The sequence below is a fragment of the Vulpes lagopus genome, chromosome 6 (assembly GCF_018345385.1).
Source record: "Vulpes lagopus strain Blue_001 chromosome 6, ASM1834538v1, whole genome shotgun sequence".
Taxonomy (NCBI): Eukaryota; Metazoa; Chordata; class Mammalia; order Carnivora; family Canidae; genus Vulpes; species Vulpes lagopus.
In genome coordinates this window covers 60188705-60212390 of record NC_054829.1, presented here as the reverse complement: position 1 = coordinate 60212390, position 23686 = coordinate 60188705, and the positions used below count along the sequence as shown (strand labels likewise).

General features: G+C 39.5%; 1 protein-coding gene across 3 annotated transcripts in view; it reads right to left on the bottom strand.

Annotated features, from left to right (window-relative positions):
* Positions 1 to 21256: 21256 nt before the first annotated feature.
* Positions 21257 to 23686, bottom strand: part of BAZ1A (bromodomain adjacent to zinc finger domain 1A) — a 90316-nt gene continuing 87886 nt past the window's right edge. For all 3 annotated transcript variants that reach the window (XM_041759346.1, XM_041759347.1, XM_041759345.1), the window contains 2 exons: positions 22694 to 22781; positions 21257 to 22253 (listed from right to left, as the gene is read on the bottom strand). In XM_041759346.1, coding sequence (XP_041615280.1) covers positions 22057 to 22253; positions 22694 to 22781 — 285 coding nt within the window. In that variant the 3' untranslated portion in view covers positions 21257 to 22056. The remainder of the gene's footprint in view (positions 22254 to 22693; positions 22782 to 23686) is intronic.

Below are 23686 nucleotides of genomic sequence, written 5' to 3'. Positions count from 1 at the left end.
GTACCATGTTAAGTATTGCCCAGCAAACATAGACTTGGCTTAATGTCCACAGCCTGTGTGTTTTCTTTTCTTTTTTCAAATATTTTATTCATGAGAGACAGAGAGAGAGAGAGAGAGAGAGAGAGGCAGAGTCATAGGCGGAGGGAGAAGCAGGAGCCCTGCGGGGAGCCTGACTCGATCTCGGGACCCCAGGATCATGACCTGAGCCAAAGGCAGATGCTCAACCACTGAGCCACATGCCACTTGTGTGTATTTTCTTAACGGAAAGATCGACTTAGTTTAGAGATGAAATTTCCCAGTGCATAAGCATGAGTCCCAAGCAAATGGATAAAAGTACTTTATATTGAGCTGGTACTTTACAATTCATGAAACCATTGGGGGAAGAAACACTTCCCTTTGCCTTTCAAGATCTTTTGGCTGGTCTACAATCAGACTGATAAGTGACAGGTTAACAGAGAGGAAAGTCAAATTTCATTTTGTATATGGGGGAATCCAAATATATGAGGTTCCAAAAGCAAGTCAGGAATGAAATATTTATTTTAAATAAGCTCTACCCCAATGTGGGGCTTGAACTCATAACTCTGAGACTGAGTCACATGTTCTGTCAACTGAGCTAGCCAGGTGCCCCAAAATGTCATCCTAAATTGAGGAGAAGGGGTAGGAGTCTGGGGCTTCAAAGGGAAGGAAGACAATCCATAGGAAAAAAGGAAAGAGTTAAAAAAATAATATATATATATATGTTTGCCAGGCCATCCAGAAACGATGGGACATAGAGAGGGCTTTGATCGAATATGCCTTGCTAGTTTTCTATCTACCATACCTAGTTCATATTTTAAGCTAGTTCTCTGTCGTGATGGCTCTGTTCCTTGAGTAAGTCCCCTATTTAAATTCCTTTAGGCAGTTAGAGGGGAAGCTCAGAATTTCTTCCTGAGTCTTTTGGGCCTTGATTATTTTTAGCCTAAAATAATCTGCATGCCAAAGTGGCACATCTTGGGGCTACTTATTCTGAATGCCTACACATCCTTTTTGCTTTCTTTAACTCTCTTGAAGTTCCACGGAAATCATGGAGAATGGATCTCCAGTGCTCCAAACATTCGCTCTGAGTATGAAGAACGCTTCCTTCCTGGACTCTTTCTCTCAGGGTCTCCCTCCCTCCTCAGCCTTGAAATTTGAACCAGAGAGATTCCATAGAGGCTACAATCCTGACAGAGACCAGATCTGGCTGGGGACACAGGGATCTAGATTAGGTGTCAAAACGTCTCCCCTCAAAACTAGGGACTCTAAAGATGTTAGTCACCCCCAGCTATGACGTCAAACTCTCATCAAGCCCCCTCACCCCACCCGCTGCCACCACCACCCACAGGCAGAATTGATATTTTTCATACACTAAGATTCTTCTTTTGAAGATATTTTTGTCTTTGCACATATCTTGTTGTATTGTAATAGTTTACGTGTTCTGCTACCCGGCTAGGCTCTAAGTTCCTTAAGGATCTGAGTTCTGCTCAATCTTTGAATTTCTGGAACCTGGAATATAGTGGGTGCTCAACAGATAATGAGGTAATACATTTAAGATGCTCAAGTGCTATAAAGAGAACACAGAAGAAACTTTTGAAGACAGTGAGGTCTATGTGCCCTGTGAGGCTGGCGCTTAGAACCTCAGGGCCAGTAGCAACAGCTCTTTTTTTTTTTTTTTTAATATTTTATTTATTTATTCATGAGAGACACACACACAGAGAGAGACAGAGACACAGGGAGAGGGAGAAGCAGGCTCCCTGTGGGGAGCCTGAGGTGTGACTCAATCCCAGGACCCCAGAATTATAACCTGAGCCAAAGGCAGACGCTCAACCACGGAGCCACTCACGTGCTCTTCATACCTGTTATTTGTAACCAGAACCTCCCACCACTTGGTAAAGGGATTGCATTACCAAGAATTGCTGCATGAATTCGGGCCCCTGTGTAGTGGAGGGATCTGAATGTCGGACATCATGTGTGGTGTGGTAAACAAAGGTGGAAAAAAAATGATTAAATTTCCTTACTACTTACAGCCCATTGACAAGTCCTTGAAACAAGCAGAGTGACATTCTTCCCAGAACCCAGCTGCTTCAGGGTTAATACTTTGCTAAGGGCAAAAGGCAATCTTAGCCGGACTCCCAGGATCCTGTAAGTCTACTTTAACATATAAAAATTCTTTGAAAACTTCCTTTATCCCTACCTCCCAAGATGTCTCTTAGCAATCATCCTCCAAGCATATGACCCACCAATATACCTCTGAAGGGTCTCATGACTAAGGTATTATTAAATGGTAATAAGTGACCTTTTCCCAACAATAGCTAGCCCCCTCAAGGTTCTGGGAATCTTGTTTCCAAAATTCCTTAAAGACTTACGCTATCCCTAACCCCTCCCAACTTGAAAGTGTAAAATGGGCCACTCCTCTTGACCCTGGTGCAGCTCTCTCTGCCCATGGGTCCTGTCCCTGTGCTTTAGTAAAACCACCTTTTTGCACCCAAGACCTCACAAGAATTCTTTCTTGGCCATCGGCTTCGCACCCTTCTGTCTTTCCTACATCAATGTGTGTTAGTTTCCTATCGCTGCTGTAAGTAACAAATTACCACGAATTTAGTGGCTTAAAACATACAAGTTTATTGTCTTACAGTCCCAGAGGTCAGAAGTCAGAAAGGAATCCCGTGGGACTAAAATCAAGGTGATGGCAGCTCTACTTACTTTTGGAGGCTACAGAAGGAGAATCCATTTCTTTGCCTTTTCCAGCGTCTAGAGGCTGCCCACATTCATTGGTTTGTGGCTCCCAGACAGCTTCAGTCATCACATCTCTGATTTCTCTCCTGCCTCCCTCTTTTACTCCCTCTTTTACTTTTACTTCATTGTGATTATTTTGAACCCACTGGATAATTAGGATAATTTCCCAGCTCAAAATCATTAATCACATCTGCAGTCTTTCTTGCTGTGTAAGGCAAGAAAGTCACCAGTTCTGGGACTTAAGACAGGGGCATTTTCTGGGGATGTTAAAAAAAAAGAAACAAGCCCCAAATGGAATCATTTGGCTCCCTAATCCCCATGACAGCAAACCAAGACTTAATTACAGTTTCCACCTATCCCAGGAATGTGACCTTTTGTTTTTATAAAAGATTTTATTTATTTGACACAGAGACAGAGCACAAGCAGAAGGAGTGGCAGGCAGATAGAGAGGGAGAAACAGTTTCCCCCGCAGAGCTGGGAGCCTGACAGTGGGGAGCCCAACGTGGGGCTGGACATGGGGCTGGACGTGGGGCTGGACGTGGGATCATGACCTGGGCTGAAGGCAAATGGTTAACCGACTGAGCCACCCAGGCACCCCAGAATGTGACCTTCTAAAAGTCAAACTGAAACGTTCTGATCAGCAGTGAGGTAGTCTGCATGATACAAATCTTGCTGTGCACTTGCTTCCCAAAGAAGATGTCCTAACCTGAAACACGCCTTTCTTTGGCTAATAGCTCTCTTGCCCCACTTTCCTCTGTAAAAACCTTCCACTTTGTACAACTCCTCTCTACTTGCTAGAGGGATGCTCCTCGATTCATGTATCAGTTAATAAAGCCAATTAGATCTTCAAACATAGTTGAATTTTTTTTTTTTTTTAAACCGGGGCCATTATTCTACCTACCACACCACATCTGTTCCCTTTGGCAATTTCAAGCCCAAACAAATAATGAACAGGTGGGACAGAAGGACCCAAATCAGTCCAGTACTAGAACTCACATCTAAGCTAGAATTTTCCACTTGCTGGATCACACGTGGATGGCAGCAACGCACAAGCATTAGGACTAAGAGTAACCTCACAGAGGATGGATCTGAATAGCATCTCTGCTCTGACACACAATAGTGGCACAGTCTTAGGCCATTTACTTAACTACTCTAAGGCTGTTTCTTCATGCGTAAAAAGGGAATTATGTTACCTCCTCCCTCTCAGAATTATGGTGAGGATCAGGTGAGATGCAGTATGTAAAGCTCCTTCCCATCCAGGAATAGGAGCCCTAATGGCCAGTTAGCACCAGCATGGAGTGCAGATGAGAGCATGGTTTTACCAATGATAGGGTTCAGGGCTGGCTGCCCCTAAATATGCCATTTTGGCATATTGATTATTTTAAGTTAAAGTTACTTAAGAAACATCCAGTGCAAACAAAACACTCTGATCATCCTTTGTCCCCTTGAGATAAGGAAATACATCTCCCATGTGAAAGGTACTCTTCCTGTACCGGGAGGTAGAGACATCCCTATCACCAGAGATAGGGAATTCAGGGCCAAGAAAGCTGTATAAACAGCCCTTGTTCCTACTTCAAGCTCAATCAGACCTCTTTGTCTCAGTAATTCCTCACATATTTATCATTTCTTTGTTTAAAAGGGATAAAGCTGCCTGCTCTGAGTTTCACATTTCTATGAGCTCCCATGTATGAAATTAAATTTGTTTTTCTCTTGTTAACCTGTTTTATGTCCATTTAATTAGTAGGCCAGCCAAAGAATTTAGAAGGGGAGAAAGGAGATGTTTTCCTCCCCTACATCAATTCATGGGCAACAGTCATGAAGCAAGGCCTCCCAGGCCTCATGGGTATTGGTCTGTAAGCCTCAGTTTAAGTTTGTTTATTCAGTATACTTAGAAAATTAGAAAAGTGGACATCTCCTAACGCATATTCTCCCAAGAAACAAATTAATCGGAGTTTCTGTGGCATGTAAAAGTTTAGAATCGTTTTTCAAGTCCTGTCGAAACCAATGAATCTGGAAGATTATGCAGAAGCATTCTATTCTAGCCCCACTCACTGTCAAGACACATCACACTCAGCTCCCACAGCTATTTCCTGACAAAGACAAATGTAAGCGTAAAGACATTTGCCACTTCAAAATGTACCTTTCTACCCACATGCCTTCTTTATTCTGACATATGTAACCCACGCCTGAGCTAAAAGACTGGTAAGGAGGCAAGTCATGTATTTTTCTAAATTCAAGTTGGAACTTAAAACAAGAAAATAAACATAGTGGGAGATGTGTCAGAGTCTGATCTTTGTGAATCACTCTCTGATCCACAAAACTCACTTTGGGTCTTACCTGCCTCATTTCTAGTTCTTTCTAACTTAAGAGCATGATCTCACAATAAAGGAACTTAGCAGTTTATGTTACATGACAAGGCAATGAGGTAGAGAGTCGCAACAGTGAAGTGCAGGAAGTAGTGAAATGTTGTTTGAAACAGTTGCAAACTCTATTTACAGATGCTGGTTTCAGTTTATTTACTTATTTTAAAAATATATTTTTTAAAGATTTATTTATTTGAGAGAGCGAGCGAGTGAGCGACAGCATGCACATGCATGGGAGGAGGGACAGAGGGAGAGGGAGGAGAATCTCAAGAGAATCCTTTTGGCGCCCAATGTGGGGCTCGATCCCCTGACCCTGAGATCATCACATGAGCCAGAATCAAGAGCTGGATGCTTAATGGACTGTGTGACCCAGGCGCACTGCTAGTTTCAATTTATTAACTCACAGACACGTCACAGATCCACCTATCAGTGATTTGCTATTAATCAAATTATGATAATAAGTAGCAACTGGTTACCGAAATTATACAACCCATATAAAAGCAACATCTGAGAAAAGAGACTTGCTGGTAATTTATTTAAGGTGGACATCTTTTGTTTAGCATATTTTATTATGAAAGCTGTAGATTTTTATTTATTTTATCTTTAAATAATCTCCACACCCGATGTGGGGCTCAAACTTCAACCCTGAGACCAAGAGTCATATGCTCTATTAATTGAGCCAGCCGGGTGCCCCAAAAGCTGTAGAGTTTCAAATCATAGAAATCATAGAGACATGAAAAGCATTACATACAAAAACTATATATAAGACATGAATAAGAGTAGGCAGGCGAAAAAAAACTAAATCAAGAACGACAAAAGCTTACTCAGTCACTCACTCTTTTGTTTCATTTATTAAGTACCTTTGCTAGAACCTGAGAATGCAGAGATAAAAATAACATAATTCGTGCCTTGAAGGGAGTTCAGTTCTGTGACACTACATCTAGGAAGCCAATGTCTATGGAACAATTGCGTCCATGCTCCAGTGGCATATGCACAGGATGGGTTGGGAGCACAAAGGAGGGCCACCAGCTCAGTCTGGAGTGGTTTGGGTCCAAAGGGACAAGTGTGAGTTCACTAGGCAGATAGGGAAAGAGCATTTAAGCAGAGGGAACTGAACATACAAAGCCCCAGCAGTGTAAGGCATAAGAAACCCATGTAGTTTGCTATAACTGGAGCCCCTAGACTTGGTAGGAATGAAGATGGGGTGATAGGAGATACCAGCTCTTGTGAGCCTTGTATACAATCCTACAGTTGGAATTTTATTCTGCAGGCAATGAGGAAGACAACAAGGATCTTTCAATTATGTTTTTTAAGTAACAGCTATATTGAAATATTAGTCACATATCATAAAATTTACCCCTTTAAAGTGTACTATTCAGAATTTTTTCATATATTCACAGTTGTGCACAGTGAATATGTCACCACTATCTAATTCTAGAACACTTTTATGACTCCCAAAAGAAAACCCCATAACCATTATAAGCACTCCGCATTCCCACCTCCTCTCAGCCCCTGGTAACCATTAATCTGGGTGGATTTTCCTGTTGTGGACATTCCATATGAATGGAATCATATAATACATAATCTTTGGTGACTGGCTTCTTTCACTTAGCATAACATTTTCAAGGTTCATCCACATTGTACTATATGTCAGTACTTCATTCTTTTTCTATGGTGAAATAATATTTGGTTGCATAGATACACTACATTTTCTTTATCCGTTCATTAGTTGATGGGCCTTTCAGCTGTGCGCACTTTTTGGCTATTATGAATAATGTTGCCATAAGCATTCACGTACAAATATTTGTGTAAACATATATTTTCATTTCTTTGCCGCATATACCTGGGAGTAGAATTACTGGGACCTATGGTAACTTCACGTTTAACATTTTGGGGAGCCTCCAGACTTTTCCAAAGTAGCCACACCATTTTACAATCTCATTCACAATGTTCCAGTTTCTCTACATCCTTACCAATACTTGTTATTGTTAGTCTTTTTTATTTTAGCCATCCTAGTGAGTGTGAAGTGGTACCTCTTTGTGGTTTTGATTTGCATTTCCCTCATGGCTAATGATATTGAGCATCTCTTCGTGTGCCTATTGGCCATTTATATATCTTCTCTGGAGAAACATCTAATACCCTCAGTTATTTTTTTAAACTGGTTATTTGTCTTTTTATTGAGTTATAAGAGTTCTTTATATACTTTTTTTCTTTCTTTTTCTTTTCTTTCTTTTTCTTTCTTCTTTCTTTCTTTCTTTCTTTCTTTCTTTCTTTCTTTCTTTCTTTCTTTCTATACTTTGGATCCAAGTCCCTTATTAGACATATGATTTACCAAAAATTTTTGCTTTTTCTGTGGGTTGCAGGTTGTCTTTTCAGTTTCTTAATGAAACGGAAAACTTAGAAGCAGAAAACTTCGGAATTTTTATAAAGTCTAATTTACCTAGTTTTTCTTTTGTTGCTTGTGCTTTTGGTGTTATACCTAAGAAACCATCATCTCATCTATATTTACAAAGGTTTTCTCCTATTTTTTCCCTAAGAGTTTTGTAATTCTAGTTTTACATGTAGATCTATGATCTATTTTGAGTTAGTTTCTTACTGTCATGAGGTAGGGGTCCGCCTTCATTTTTTTGCATGTGGATATCAAATAGTCCCAGCAGCACTTGTTGAAAAGATTTTTCCCCTCAAACTTGTTTTTTAAATGCCATTAGAGTACGCTAGCAATCACATTAAAAAACACTACTGATTTTTAGATTTATAATTGCTCATTGACCAATTTATAATTGCTCACTGACCAATTGAACTGATAACAAGAAAGGAATTCCTCTTGTCTTTCACAACTTGTGTGCCTTAAGATTAATTTCTAAATAAATGTATCAATAGGAAGCACCTGGGTGGCTCTGTTGGTTAAGCAACGGACTCTTGGTTTCCACTCAGGTCATAATCTCAGGGTCTGAGGTCCAGCCCTAGGGCCCCACCTGGGATCAGAGGGGGAGTCTGCTGGAGAGTCTTTCTTCCTGTGCTCCTCCCCTTGGTTGTGCGGGTGCTCTCTCACTCTCGCTTAAACAAAAACAAACAAATAAAATCTTTAAAAAAACATATCAATAAACATATACAGTTTTTTGGTTTTGTCTTTATTTTTTGATTTTCTTTTAAAGATTTTTTATTTATTCAAAAAAAATAAAGATTTTTTATTTATTCATGATAGACACAGGGAGAGAGAGGCAGAGACACAGGCAGAGGGAGAAGCAGGCTCCATGCAGGAAGCCCGACGCGGGACTCGATCCCGGGTCCCCAGGATCACACCCTGGGCCAAAGGCAGGCTGCTGAGCCGCCGAGCCACCCAGGGATCCCCATATTTTTTGATTTTAAAAATATTTTATTTATTTATTCATGAGAGACACAGACAGGGAGAGGGAGAAGCAGGGTCCTGTGGCTGCCCGATATGGGACTCGCTCCCAGGACCTTGAGATGACGACCTGAGCCAAAGGAAGACTGCTCAACCACTGAGCCACCCATGCACCCCCTTTTTGGTGTTTTTTAAGTATTAAGTTCCTACTACGTGCTGAGAACTGTGCGAGGCTCTGGATTTAAGATGAACAAAACACACGGTCTCTACCTTCATGCAGCTTTTGGTCAATTGAGAAAATAACTGGGGACTTAAGGAAGGTTTCTCAGGTTGAAGAGCACTCCAAACAAACACTACAGCATGAAAAAAGATGCTCCGCCTTTTGGGGAAAATAATAAGCCAGTGAAGCTACAGCGTAGCCGACAAGGAGAGCACAACAATGTGAGGCTGAAGTATTAATGCAGGACCTATAAACCTGTCCGAATTAATGCAGGATTAAATCAGTGCGGGACCAATTTAATGCAGGACCTATACACGTGTCCCAAACCCTGGGTTGGGGCTCCCACCCCCGCACCTCCACCCCACCCCACGGGCTCCCAGCGCCCCAGGCCCCCGCAACGCTAGCTGCAGATGCTTTAAGTTTTAAGGGGAACACAGCGACATCTCTCGGACACCGCGGGAACTTACTCACTCGAGCCGGTTTGAACTTGAGATCCCGCTGTTTCTTCGCATTAGTTGTCCGCTGTTGGCGGGATAAAAAGCTACTCCTTCCAGAGAATCGGCGCGGAGCAGGAATCAGGGTGGTTATGGGCAACGATTCCAAGGTTTGAGAAGTTACGTCGCGCCAAGCAGGCACGGTTAGGACTTATATATTAAGTCGCTTGGACTTAACTACTTAACAGACCTGCGAGGTATTACTTTGGGCCTAAGAGCATCTTGAAAACAATTACTGAGGATATTAACGGCACCTTAAATTGAACAGAGAAGATCTGGTAGCTTCTACTGTTAAGGATCTTTGGGTTTTATTCCAAGTGTTAAAGGAAGCTATTAAAAGGTTTAAAATAGGGAGAGTGACATGGAGGGTTTAATACCTTCTAGTAAAATGATACTTAAAAAATCTAGACATTTAGCCAAAAGTGATTTTGCTATCAACTACTTGTTTCATCATCACAATATCAGGTTTAAATTTTGAAACTCTAATTAATTAGGGACTCCAGTGCTTTCCTCCCTAACAATTTTGCCCCAAGGCTAGACACTAATCAAGAACCAAAGCAGAGGCAGATGTCTTTCATTTTTAATTTTTCAAAGAGTGAGAGACACACAGAGAGAGAGGCAGATACATAGGCAGAGGGAGAATTTTGAGGAGCCCAATTCGGGACTCGATCCTGGAAACCAGATCACAACCTGAGCCAAAGGCGGACACTCAGCCACTGAGCCACCAGGTGACCTGGCAGGTGTCTTTCAATAACTTTTAAATTGTTTCTCTCTCTGCAAAACATCTTTATGCCAGCTCACGTACTTTATAAAATTTTCTGAGGGTTATTCTTTTCCTTACCTGTAGCAATCCTTTATATATCCAGTATACCAACTTTTTGTCTGTTATATGCATTGCAAGTACCTTCTCCCCTTCCCAGGGCGATATTTCAATGTGTTTATGGTGTCTTCTAAGAAGTTAAAAAAATCATGTGATAGAATGTATCAAATTATTCCCTTAGGTTTGTTCCCTTTTCTTAATGTTTATGGTTTGTCTTCCCCCCTTCCTTCCTTGATTTTTCCCTTTCATCTTCCTCCCTGTACCCTTCTCCTGCTTCTCCTTCTCTTCCTCCCTACTTCCTCCTTCTTCCCAACCTTTTCTCTTTTCTTTCAAGAAATCCTTCCCCATTAGATATTTGATGAGCTCAAGGAATCAGTAGTAAAGTCTTTTTTAATAATGATATTGAGGTGATTTTTGTTTAGGGTCCCTTTCCTTTTAGAGATACATTCTGAAATATCTACAGATAAAATAGTGTGATGAGTGGAATTTTCCTCAAAATAATATGAGAAATGGAGACAGATTAAACAAGATTGGCCATGAGTTGGTAATTGTCAAAGCTGAGTAAAAGGTACATAGAAGTTCATTATACTATTCCATCTAATTTGTATGTTAAAATTTGCCCATAATAAAAAAGCATACATATTATATATATATCCTATGATATAGGAATATTTTCCTATATTTTCTTCAAATAATTTTAAAGATTTTATTTTTCAGAGAGAGAGTGTGTGCACAAGCAGGGGGAGGGGCAGAGGGAGAAGCAGACTGCCCGCTGAGCACAGAGTCCCATGCGAGACTCAGTCCCAGGACCCTGGGATCATGACCTGAGCTGAAGGCAAATGCTTAACTGACTGAGCCACCCAGGCACCCTATTCTTCAAATAATTTTAAAGTTTTATTCTTTACATTTAGGCCTCTAATCTCTGGGTGACTCTGAAGGAACGCCATAGAAGAGGCCCAGAGAACAGGCTTTTATTGAGCTATCCAAAGATGGTCAAGAAGGAATGCTTGTGTGGTTGGCTGCATCCTATGGCCATTTTTATCCGATGAAAGCCCTTTCCAAACCAATGAGGACAGTTTGCCTTGGCTATGTGGAAGCATATTTTTTGACCCAAATTTGAAGAATGAGGCCCATTATCTTCTACAAAATAGAAATAACCAGAGTACTATTTTACATTTATTAACAATTTTTTAGACCCTTCTCTTCTTCGCCATTCATTTTTTGGCCATAGGTCAGGACATTTAAAAAAATGTGATAACTGCTTTATTTAAGTAAAATACTCTTGCTAAAGTTTCGCCTCAGAAAGTTAGCTCTTTAAGATTCTGCCCTGGAATTCCTTGCACATTTAGAAATGAAGGGCTTCTTTCACATTTGGGTGGGGGCAGTGGTAGATGTTTTTAGACCTAGAAAAAAGTTCAAGCTAAGAGTCTTTGATCTGGTGGGATTCCTAACATATGTGAACTCTCAATACACTTTCTCTAATTCTACCAGATGTAGCATAGCCATAGCTAGTCCATCAACTTATAACTTGCTGTAGTTAGAGATCTCTTGCTTTCTATTATACAGGATGGATTTCCAGATGTTCTTTTGATTTGTAGTTTGCTCCTTTCTTTCCACAAAATTGTCGAGAGATGGTCCGGACTGGTGGACCCTTTATCTTTGTTTGTCCTAAAAGATGGCATAGTTAGCTGCCCCCCACCCCACCCACCCAGTATGTTAAATATGGTATTTTGCAGACTCTGACATAGTTGGTTTAGATGTTAGAGAGAAAAAAAGCAAGTTGAAATGGAGGCTTATGGCCCTGGATATGATCTTAGTATTTGTGCCTTGAGTATGTGAAAAGAATGTGTACTCCACTGTTGTTGGGCAGCAGTTTCCATGAATGTTGAACAGATCCTATGAATTGATGGTGGTTAGTTTTATGTACTTGTTGATTTTCTGCCTACTTCTATTAATTGTTGAGAGAAGAAGGATGAAGTCTCCAACTGTAACTGTGGATTTGTCTATGTTTTCAGTTCTATCAGGTTTTGTTCTACATGCTTTGCAGCCCTAAGTGCATACACATTTAGAATGACCATTCTTGTATTGACCTTTTATTATCATGTAATGCCCCTTTCCTGCCTTTGATAACCTTTATTGTTCTTAAGTCTACTTTACCTGATACTGATTTATATACCCACTCCTGATTTTTTTTTTTAATCTTTTTATCTAAATGTTTGCATGCTGTATCTTTGTCCATCCTTTTACTTTCAAGCTACCCATATAAATTTGGGTACCCAAATCTATCTATCTATCTATCTATCTATCTATCTATCTATCTATCTATTTATTTTATGATAGTCACTCACAGAGAGAGAGAGAGAGAGGCAGAGAGAGAAGCAGGCTCCATGCACCGGGAGCCCGACGTGGGATTCGATCCTGGGTCTCCAGGATCGTGTCCTGGGCCAAAGGCAGGCACTAAACCGCTGCGCCACCCAGGGTTCCCATGGCACCCAAATTTAAATTTGAAGTGAGTTTCTTGTACACAGCTTAGAATTTGGTCATGTGTCTTAATCCACTTTGGCAATCTCTAATTAATTAATTAATCTTAAAAGGTTTTATTTATTTATCATGAGAGACAGAGAAAGAGAGACAGAGACACAGGCAAAGGGAGAAGCAGGCTCCATGCAGGGAGCCTGATGTGGGATCGATTCCAGGACTCCAGGATCACGCCCTGAGCCAAAGGCAGATGCTCAACCGCTGAGCCACCCAGGCGTCCCAATCTCTCTCTTTTTAATTAATAGACTATTTGAACACTTAGAGGTTTACATAAAAGTAGAGCAGAAAGTACAGAGCATTCTCACATACTTCTTAACCCCCATCCCCAGTTTTCCCTATTAATAACATCTTCCATTAGTGTGGGACATTTGTTATAACTGATAAACCAATATTGATACAGTATTATTAACTAAAGCCCATAGTTTACATTAGGATTCACTCTTTGTGTGGTACATTCTACGGGTTTTAAGAAACCTATAATGAAAAGTAGCCACCATTACAGAATCATACAGGATAGTTTCACTGCCCTAAAAAGCCCTTGTGCTCCATTTGACCCTCTTACTCTCTCTTCCTCCCAGTCTCTGGCCGTTTCTTTTTTTATTGTTGTTCTATTTTTTTAAACGGTATATTTGGACTCTTTAAATTGTACATAATTATTGATTTGTTAGGGCTTATGTATACCCTTTCCCCTATTTCTTCTTCAAAGATGTTCTCGTCCTAATCCCTGGAATCCTTACATGTTACTTTACATGGCAAAAGAGACTTCTAAAATGCGATTAATTTAAGGGTCTTGAATGGGGAGATTATCCTGAATTGTCCGGGCAGATATAACCTACCCAAATCGGTTTTTAAAATCAGGGAAGGGATCCCTGGGTGGCGCAGTGGTTTGGCGCCTGCCTTTGGCCCAGGGCGCGATCCTGAAGACCCGGGATCGAATCCCACGTCAGGCTCCCGGTGCATGGAGCCTGCTTCTCCCTCTGCCTGTGTCTCTGCCTCTCTCTCTCTCTGTGTGACTATCATAAATAAATAAAAATTAAAATAAAATAAAACGTTTAAAATCAGGGAAAATTCCCTGGCAGCAGTCAGAGGAAGATGTAACTATTGAAAGAAGGCGCAGAGAAATGTTGGTAGATTTGAAGATGGAAGCCATGAGCCAAGGAATGTGGGTGACTTCTAGAAGCTGGAAAGAGCATGGAAATGCATTCTTCCCTAGAGACATCAGAAAGGAAAGTAGTTCTCTGAAAACTATTTTACTCTATGAGAGTTGTGTCAGACTTTTTTTTTTTTTAAGATTTTATTTATTTATTCATGAGAGACACACACACAGAGACAGAGACACAGGCAAAGGGAGAAGTGGGCTCCCTGCAGGAAGCCCGATGTGGGACTCGATCCCAGGACCCCAGGATCATGCCCTGGGCTGAAGGCAGGCGCTCAACCACCGAGCCACCAAGCGTCCTGTTGTGTTGGACTTCTAACCTACAACTAATAAGCTTGCATCATCTAAGCTGCCAAATTTGTGGTAATTTGCTACAGCAGCAATAGAAAACTGAAACTTTTTTATTTTTTTGTTTCAGGTACGTTTGTAGTCGCTGATTGAAGCTTTTTCATCATGGCTGCTTTATTATTATTATTTTTATTTTTAAAGATTTATTTACTTATTTCAGAGAGAGAGAAAGAGTAGAGGGAGGGGAGAGGGGGAAAGTAGTAGACTCCCCACTGAGCAGGGAGCCCAACTCAGGGCTCCATACCTCCTGACTGGTTAATCATGACCTGAACAGAAACTGAGAGTCAGATGGTTAACTGAGCCACCCAGGTGTCCTTGTCATGGCTGCTTTAAAATCTTTATCACCTGGGTGGCTTGGTGGTTGAGTGTCTACCTTCCTGATCCCGGGGTCCTGGGATTGAGTCCCACATTGGGATCCCCGTGAGGAGCCTGCTTCTCCCTCTGCCTGTGTCTCTGCCTCTGTCTCTCATGAATAAATAAAATCTTAAAAAAAATTAAAATCTTTGTCGCATAATTCTAATGTGTCGTCTTGGTGTTGGCATCTTTCTCTTTTTCATTCAGTTCGAGATCTTCTTGGTTTGTGGTGTAATTTTTGACTGAAACATGGATATTTTCATATTGTAAGATTCTGGACCTTATTTAAGTCTTTCTTAGCTAGCTTTCTCTGGTCCCACTGGTAAGGAAAGCCTGGGAACTGCCTTGAAATTGCCAGATGCAGTAGAAATCGGTTTCCTACTCAGCCTCTCATGACACGAGAAGTGGGGTTTCCATTATTGCTGGCCAGTGGCATGAGTGTAGGCATTCCACTGCCGGGGAGCAGGGAAATATGTCATTACTGACTGGTAAGGATGAAAGTCCAGGCTCCCTTCTTGGTCTTTGCAGACACCACTCTAGTGGAGGTGATGGGGCACCCAATTTTATCCTTATGAGGGTAGAAGTCTAGGCTCCCCACCTGATTATTGCTGGGGGTGGGTAAGGCCCGTTTTTGTCTGTGGTGTTTGGCTGAAACAGACTGGTTATTGTCTAAATGTTTTGTCTTACTAGGTTGCTCCTTTGCTGGTCCTTTGGCTACAAAAAGCTTTGTGCCATATCGAACATCCAGTCGCCGCCCTCGTCAGTATTGTCTGGATATATGAGCCAAAGAGAAAACCCAGGGAATTCATCATTCTTTCCTCAGATCCCAAGGTCCCTAGTCAGTCTCCCTTCTCTTCAACTTTCAGCCTTAAGTTTGCTTTATACATAACATCTAGGGATTTTAGTTTTTAGTTTTATAGCAGGAGGATTAGTGAAAAGAATGCTTACTTACTTCATTATCCTAGAAGTGGAAGTCTGCCTAAAGCTAATTTTTAAAGTTGTTTTTTCTCCTTATAGGCTTTTGGACACTTTGGCAATTTTCCCCCCAGTCTACATTTCTACTTCTTTCTTTTTCTTTCCTTTCTTTCGTTTTTAAAGTAATCTCTATACTGAACATGGGGCTCAAACTCACAACCCAGAGATCGAGTTATATGCTTTACTGAGTTAGCCAAATACTGTTTCACTCTACATTTTCCTTCCTTTTTTTTTTTAAATTAATTTATTTATTTAAGAGAGAGAGAGAGAGCATGAGTTGGGAGAGGGGTAGAGGAAGAAACAGACTCCCTGCTGGGGGGGCGGTGGTAGTATACAGGGCTCAATTTCAGGATCCTGAGATCATAACCTGAGACGAAATTAGATGCTTAACCAACTGAGCCACCCAGGTGCCTCCTGTCTATATTTGCAAAAAATGCATAGTCTTATGAGGGTTTTAGCTTTACATGCGTTTTCAGTTCAGATCTAATTTGAATGACCCCCAGAATTTATGTAGGTTTTATAGTCCAACTCCCTGTAGTATTAAGACCACCAGCTTTCCTTTACCAGCAGCCTACCCTCACTGGCATAGCTGTATCTTCAGCTCATGTGACTGCCAGAATGGTTTTTCAACCACTCTTGTGCATTTGGCTATGAATTTAAACAGATGCTCATTGTGTTTTAGTTGACATTTCTGGGTGTTTAAAAAATTTATATATTTTATCATGGTAAAATACACATAACATAAACTTACCATTTAAAAACTTACTATAAAATATACACATTACAGTTTCCATTTTATGTTTATTTTTAAAATAAATTCTGCTCAATATGGGGATCGAACTCATGACCGTGAGATGAAGAGTCTCAATGTTCCACCGAGTCAGGCAGGTGCATGTGAAGTTTCCATTTTAACCATTTTTAAGTGTTCCATTCAGTGTCATTAAGTACAGTCATACTGTCATGCAACCATCACACCTATCAATTTCTGGAACTTTTCATCATTCCAAACAAACTGTGTTCTGGATGTTTTTAGTTTATCAGCTTCAGGCTGGAAGTGGCAGAAAGACATTTCAGGTGGAAGGCATAGCAAGTGAAAAGGCATGAAGCCTTAAAAGAGGCCTAATACCTGAGAAACAATAGAGGCTAGTGTGACAGGGACCAACATGTAGATGGTGTAGTGGCAAGTAATAGATGAGGCTGACAGAATGGTGTCATACTGTGCAGGCCAAGCTAATCCCATTGGAGGTGAAAGGAAAGGAAACTTATAAATAAGAAATTGAGTGGCTTAGTTTTATTATTTAGGAAGATAATTCCAGCAATAGGGAAATCTTGCAGATGACAGTTCTATATTGGTTATTGTCCAATCTATGAAAGGTTTGGTATATTTTGTTCACTTTTCTAGTTGTTTATAGCAGAGAAGTTTCCCAATGAGGTCTTAGATGCAGTGAAATATTGGACAGCACAAAATGAACAGAGGTATTTACAATGTATTGTACTAAGTGAAAAAAGCTGCTTGAAATAGGATTTGTAGTCAGAGAAAGACAATTATCATATGATCTCACTTGTCATGTGGAATTTAAGAAACTAAACAGGATTATAGGGGAAGAGGGAAAAATAAAACAAGACAAAATCAGAGGAAGACCAACCATAAGAGACTCTTATCATAGGAAACAAACTGAGGGTCGCTGGAGGGGAGTTGGGTTGGAGGATGGGGTAACTGGGTGATGGACATTAAGGAGGGCACATGACGTGATGAGCACTGGGTGTTATGTGCAGCTGATGAATCACTGATACTTCTGAAACTAATAATATGTAAATTAATTGAATTTAAATAAAAAAATAGGATTTGTATGCCACGATCCCATTTTTGCTGAAGAAACTAATTTGAAAAATTATACATCAAATTTATTTCTATTTTGTATTTTACTGTGTTCTATTTTTTGGACAATGGCTGTTTATTAATTTTATAACTAGGAGGAGTAAGCTCTTTGTATTCCTGGAGAAAATATATGTATAATGTTGACCAGATCAAAGGCTTAAATCACAGCTTTAAATTTTGCACTCAGTTATTTGTTCATCAATGCTCTGAATATATTTTTCTCAAATTTGATACAAAGTGTCATTGGCTTTCAAGACAAAACTTCTGCAGAGACAGAGAATGAATAGAAAGATTAAAGGGGGGATCCCTGGGTGGCACAGCGGTTTGGTGCCTGCCTTTGGCCCAGGGCGCGATCCTGGAGTCCTGGGATCGAGTCCCACATCAGGCTCCCGGCATGGAGCCTGCTTCTCTCTCCTGTGTCTCTGCCTCTCTCTCTCTGTCTATCATAAATAGATAAATCAATCTTTTTTTTTTTAAAAAAAAGAAAGATTAAAGGCTGCTTGGTCATTGTATACCATTGAATTACTAACAGGCTGATATTCCTGCATGTTTTTTCTAATCTAGAGATTTGCTCTGATACTGTTACCATAGTAAACCCACTTGAACTGTGAGTATACAGAGCTAACGTGGAATATGTAGTTTATGCGCAATTTTCTTCATGTTGTTAATGAAATTAACCTAGCGCTCTGCCCATTTTTTAAAAAAATTAAAACTGTGAGCCCACATGTGTGCAACTCACCATACCTCTTCTTCTCCTGAAAATAAAATATTTGAATATTTTAGCACTGGAAAAAAATAGCAAACAAATTAGAGAATGAACTATATTGGAAGACGATTTTCAAAGCATGGCATAGGTATTAAATTTCTGCTTCTCACACATTCAAATATGCCAAATTATTAGTAAGGATCCTATAGCCAGTATGAATTGGATCTGTAGCCAAATATGCATAGGACCTAAATCCAAAGTTTGGAAGACAGCAGCTTTTTTAGTACTCATGCTCCCTTAAATACATATTCTGAGCACATGGCTAAAGAATAGGACAGAGAGCCTTAGAAACTACGAATGAGGAAGGAAAATAATCATGTGTTTACAATGAATAACTCTTTGAAAAATGTGATGTAGACTACTGTCTGACATGGATACATCTACATACACATTCTCTATTTTGCCTTCTGCTCACTCTTTTATATTGATCACAGAGGTAAATCTTATCCTTCTTCTTCCTGGAGGTAGCCTAGTGTATTGGAAATACAGAGCTTTGAAAGCCTGGTGTCATTTACTCTGTAATCTTGGGTAAGTACCTACAAAAAAAAAAAAAAATTATCTGAGTCTAAACCTCACTTGAAAAATGGAGAGAATAACAGCAAAAATCCTTATAGAATTGCCTTATCTATTTTTTAAAGAGCCAGAGACATAGGCAGAGAGAGAAGCAGACTCCCTGCAGGGAGCCCAATGTGGGACTCAATGTGGGACCCTGGGATCATGACCTGAGTCAAAGGCAGCGCCTCAAATGCTGAGCCACCCAGGTGCCCCCAGAATTGCCTTATTTAACATAAAAAACATTATTTAACATAAAAAACATTTCCCAGGGCGCCTGGGTGGCTCAGTTGGTTGAGCATGGGACTCGATTTTGGCTCATGTCATGATCTCAGGGTCATGGGAGTGAGCCCCACATGGGGCTCCATGCTCACTCAGCATGGAGTCTACTTGGGATTCTTTCCCTTTCCCTCTGCCCACCCCCCGCTTGCAAGCATGCACGTGTGTGTGTACTCTCTCAAATAGATCAATCTGTCAAGCTTAAAAAAACCTCACAAAACATAAAAAGCATTTCCCATAGTTATTAGATATGAAGGATATAAACTTTTATATTAAGGGCTTAGCATGTGTTAAGGATGCTAAGGATGTGTTAATTTCTTTCCCTTTTGGCTCCGTCTTGCAATTACAAATCAAGTGCTTTTAGAAATATAATTTATCTGGGGTTAGAGACTGAACCTGTAAGTGGTAACAAGCAGACTGAAATTCTCCTTGACTATCTTGGACTTCAGTTTTCTCAATCATGTTTTTGTTCCACTCATTCCTTTTGTAGTCCCTTTTCCTTGAAGAAAAACATAAAATCAAAATAGGAGTTGAATAATGCTATTTTCTTGGTCAACATTACATTCCTAGCTACTAATATGTGTCCTTGCATTTGAGCCTTGTTGCTGTGCAAGATTTCAATTACTGCAGGTATGTATATGAATAAGTAATGATTTTTGTATCTAAGAAAATCTGGCCAGGCAGATTAAAAAGCAATGTCTTATTTAACTGATTCTGAGAAAGGCAACATATAAATTGCCAACTTTTTAAAAGATTATTTTATTTTTTTTTATTTTTTTATTTTTTTAATTTTTATTTATTTATGATAGAGAGAGAGAGAGAGAGGCAGAGACACAGGCAGAGGGAGAAGCAGGCTCCATGCACCAGGAGCCCGATGTGGGATTCGATCCCGGGTCTCCAGAATTGCGCCCTGGGCCAAAGGCAGGCGCCAAACCGCTGCGCCACCCAGGGATCCCTAAAAGATTATTTTATTCTTTTTTTTTTTTTTTTTAATTTTATTTATTTATGATAGGCACACAGTGAGAGAGAGAGAAGCAGAGACACAGGCAGAGGGAGAAGCAGGCTCCATGCACCGGGAGCCCGATGTGGGATTCGATCCCGGGTCTCCAGAATTGCGCCCTGGGCCAAAGGCAGGCGCCAAACCGCTGCGCCACCCAGGGATCCCTAAAAGATTATTTTAGAGAGAGAGAAAGAGCGAAAAGACTGTGAGCCTTGGGGTGGCAGGGACAGGGGAACAGGGGGCAGAGAATCTCAAGCAGACTCCTTGCTGAATGGGGAGCCTAACACAGTGCTTGATCTCATGACCCTGAGATCGGACACTTAACTGAGCACTCAGGAACACCCAGGTGTTCCTAAATTACCAAGTTTTAAGACATTCAGGCAGACTTTCAGACTCAATAATTCAGTAAAAAATTTCCCTTAGTGTTTAGTCTAGAAGAGCAAATATATAAAAGTTATTAATATTAAAAAGTGAAGAATATTAAGTAATCAGATAATTTATTTTTTTAAAAAGATTTTGACAGAGCAAGTGAGCACAAGCAGGGGGAGTGGCAGAGGAAGAGAGAGAAGCAGGCTTCCCATTGAGCAGAGAGCCTGCACAAGGCTGACATGGGGCTCTGTCCCAGAACCCTGGGATCATGAACTGAGCCAAAGGCAGATGCTTAACTGACTGAGCCACCCAGGTGCCCCTCAGATAATTTACTATGGAAGTGCAATTATATTTTAGAATTCTCTCCTAAACATCTAACTACTATTAAATAAGATTTTCTAAGAAATTTAATGTGCTCATTAAACAATTGGCATATGAAATGATTACAAATTTACCAAAAGTTACAGTTGTGATGATATTCATGCAAAGAATCCAGAGTCGATCATCTCAAAGCAAATGAGAAAGACACAAAACATGGGTAACTACCCAATAAACAAGCCTAATTAAATGAGAATATAGTACTGTCAAGATTTTATTTTTTTTTATTTTTTCCCCCACCCCCGTCTGTCAAGATTTTAGATGAGAAAATAGAGGGATGATTCTACCGCCTTCTAATAAAGCCCTGGAGAGGACACCTGCCTTTTGCATCCTGAAAAGGAACAGCAACTCCTATGAAACTGAGGCCCTATGTATCTTCCACACCTAAGAAATAGCACTTCCTATTTTATTTAAAAAAAATTTGAGTGGTGTTTTTTAACCTACCTGGCATATCCTATACTTTCTTTCCTCCTTTTACTCTGAGAATCCCTGTCACAGACGGTTACTGTTACTAATGGAGATATCTTACTCCTCAAGGGTCTGGGCTGAAAAAGGTGCAAATCACTGCCTTACAGACTCAGGTACAATAAAACATTAGTTCCGATGGTCTGTATGGATCACATGTAATAGTCCAATTCTGATTTGTAAAAATTCCAGATTCAGAATACTTGAAAAACATGTATCATTTTATTTGTACACTTAAAAAGTTGTACATAGAAACTTGTAATACAGTTCTGTAAAACTGAAAGAACTGTCAGGGAAAAGGGAGGGTGTTACCTTTTATTGATTGATCATTAAGGAAGTTAGAGAAATAAAACAAAAACACAGTAAAATGTTTAAAAAATTAAAGAACATTTTCCAGGTACAAATTTTATAAATACAAAACAAATTCACAAATTATTTTGAATGCTAAATAAATATCTAGTTAATAAACTCAGACTTAATACCTCCAGCCAGCACTGGTACAGCACTTCAAGGATATAAAACTGGATTCATTCATGTGTAGTGTTGAAAGAATGTGCTCATTAAAAATTCTTAGACATATATACTTTTCTAAACTGTGCTATAGAAGATTTATCCGTTTAGATAAATCTCCTTTAATACCACACTTCTAAAAAAAAAAAATCAATGACAAAATAAATCACAGATGAAAAAATATTTTCAAAGATATTGGGACACATGAATGATCTCAAAATGTACAAAAACCTCTGTAAACCAGTACTATATCCAATACATCTATCAAACTTATTAGATGCTGAGCAAAATTGTAGCAAAGGAAATCTTTCCTACATTCTCCTGAGTGCTTAATATTAAAATTGAGAATATAGTGCAGGCCACACTTCAGTGTGGTCAATCAGTTGTTATTGCTTTATATATATATATATGTCTGCTTTTGAGCATGATTTAATGTTCCATTTTCATGAACAATTTGTTTTCCTCAAATATATCCTTTAGAAGGACAAAATTAGATTCGTGACTTTTTTGCAGCTGGTGGTGTGCTAACTTGATCCACATTCCCGGGAGTGACATGTAGTCCAAGTTTTTGAGCCTGAATATGAAAAAATGCTTGAAGCCTAGTTCCAGCTTTTGCTTCACTTGTGTTACGAGGGTTGTACTCAAAGCAGTTCGAAAACATTAACTCAATATCATCAATAAATTCCGCTAGAAAGAAAAAAACCAAAGAAATTAGAATAAATGTACATAAATTATAATTTTTGTTGTATCATATCTGGAAATGTCACTAAGAAAATGAAGCCCACCTTTTTCTTTAGAAATTGAAGCCTCTGAAACAAGGTAGCAGAACTAAAGCTTAAAATTATTAACTAAGCTTTATAATTGTTCTATTGAAACTATGCAATTACATAATTAGGAACATTAGATGATTACACAGAACTTCTATTAAGACCAGATTCTACAAAATATTTAACTCATTCAGTTCCTACCCAGTATCTTTCATCTCCATATCCATAGACAAACATTTTAGAGACCTCTTGGGATGCCATCTACACAATCACATTAATATACAACATTTAAATCACAAAAAAAACCACAATCTTCACCTCTTTAAGCAAAAATATTAGAGGAAAACATAAATTACTTACATGCTAATTTATATTCACATTTGTTCACTTTTTCACGAATTATATTTAAGGCAATGGGCTTTTTGATGATGTCGTAATAGTCCGGGACCTGTAAAATAATTCAAATATATCTCTCCTATAGAAGATTTATCAGAGTTAAATGGTCAAATATGTGCAAGTTTTGCACTTAAAAGCAACTGAATACTATGATCCCATTAAAACCACATAATATATTTCAGTCACTATAACGTTGTAGAAGCTTATTTGATACTACAAAAAATGTTAACTTATTGTGAAAAGAAAAAGTTTGTGATTTTGCTTGTGTACTCTATTTCTCTCTAAAGAGAAACATATGGGCAGCCCGGGGGGCTCAGTGGTTTAGTGCCGCCTTCAGCCCAGGGCCTGATCCTGAAGATCCAGGATCAAGTCCCATCTTGGGCTCCCTGTGTGGAGCCTACTTCTCCCTCCTCTGCCTGTGTCTCTGCCCCTCTCTCTCTATCTCTCTCATGAATAAATAAATAAAATCTTAAAAAAAAGGGAAGAAAATATTTCTATAAAAAAATAAAGAGAAACATATATGTATCTATACAGTTATTTAATGAGCATTACTGCATTTGTAATAAATAATAAAATGTACATAACAAAACTTATTTAGCACAAAAACTACTCAGGAAAAATGAATTTGAGTCAAACTGAGATTTAATTTTTATAGGATGCTATTCAATGGTAATTAATCCTTCACATTCTTGTTCCAGAAATCTCTCTAACACACCCTTTGCTCCATTCAAACTTCCCATCATTTCCTATATTTTCATTTCTGGGTCTTTAACTTATCATGCCCTTTTCCCGAAATGTTCTTATTCCATTTCTCACTGTTGAAATTCCACCCATCTTTAATGACCGGACCAAACAGTTCTTCCATAACAAACTTTCAAATTCCTGGTATTCTCTCCCTCTGAAAAGCTCAAATCAATCTCCTTTTTTTCTCTACTTCTGGAAGACCATTATAATTCC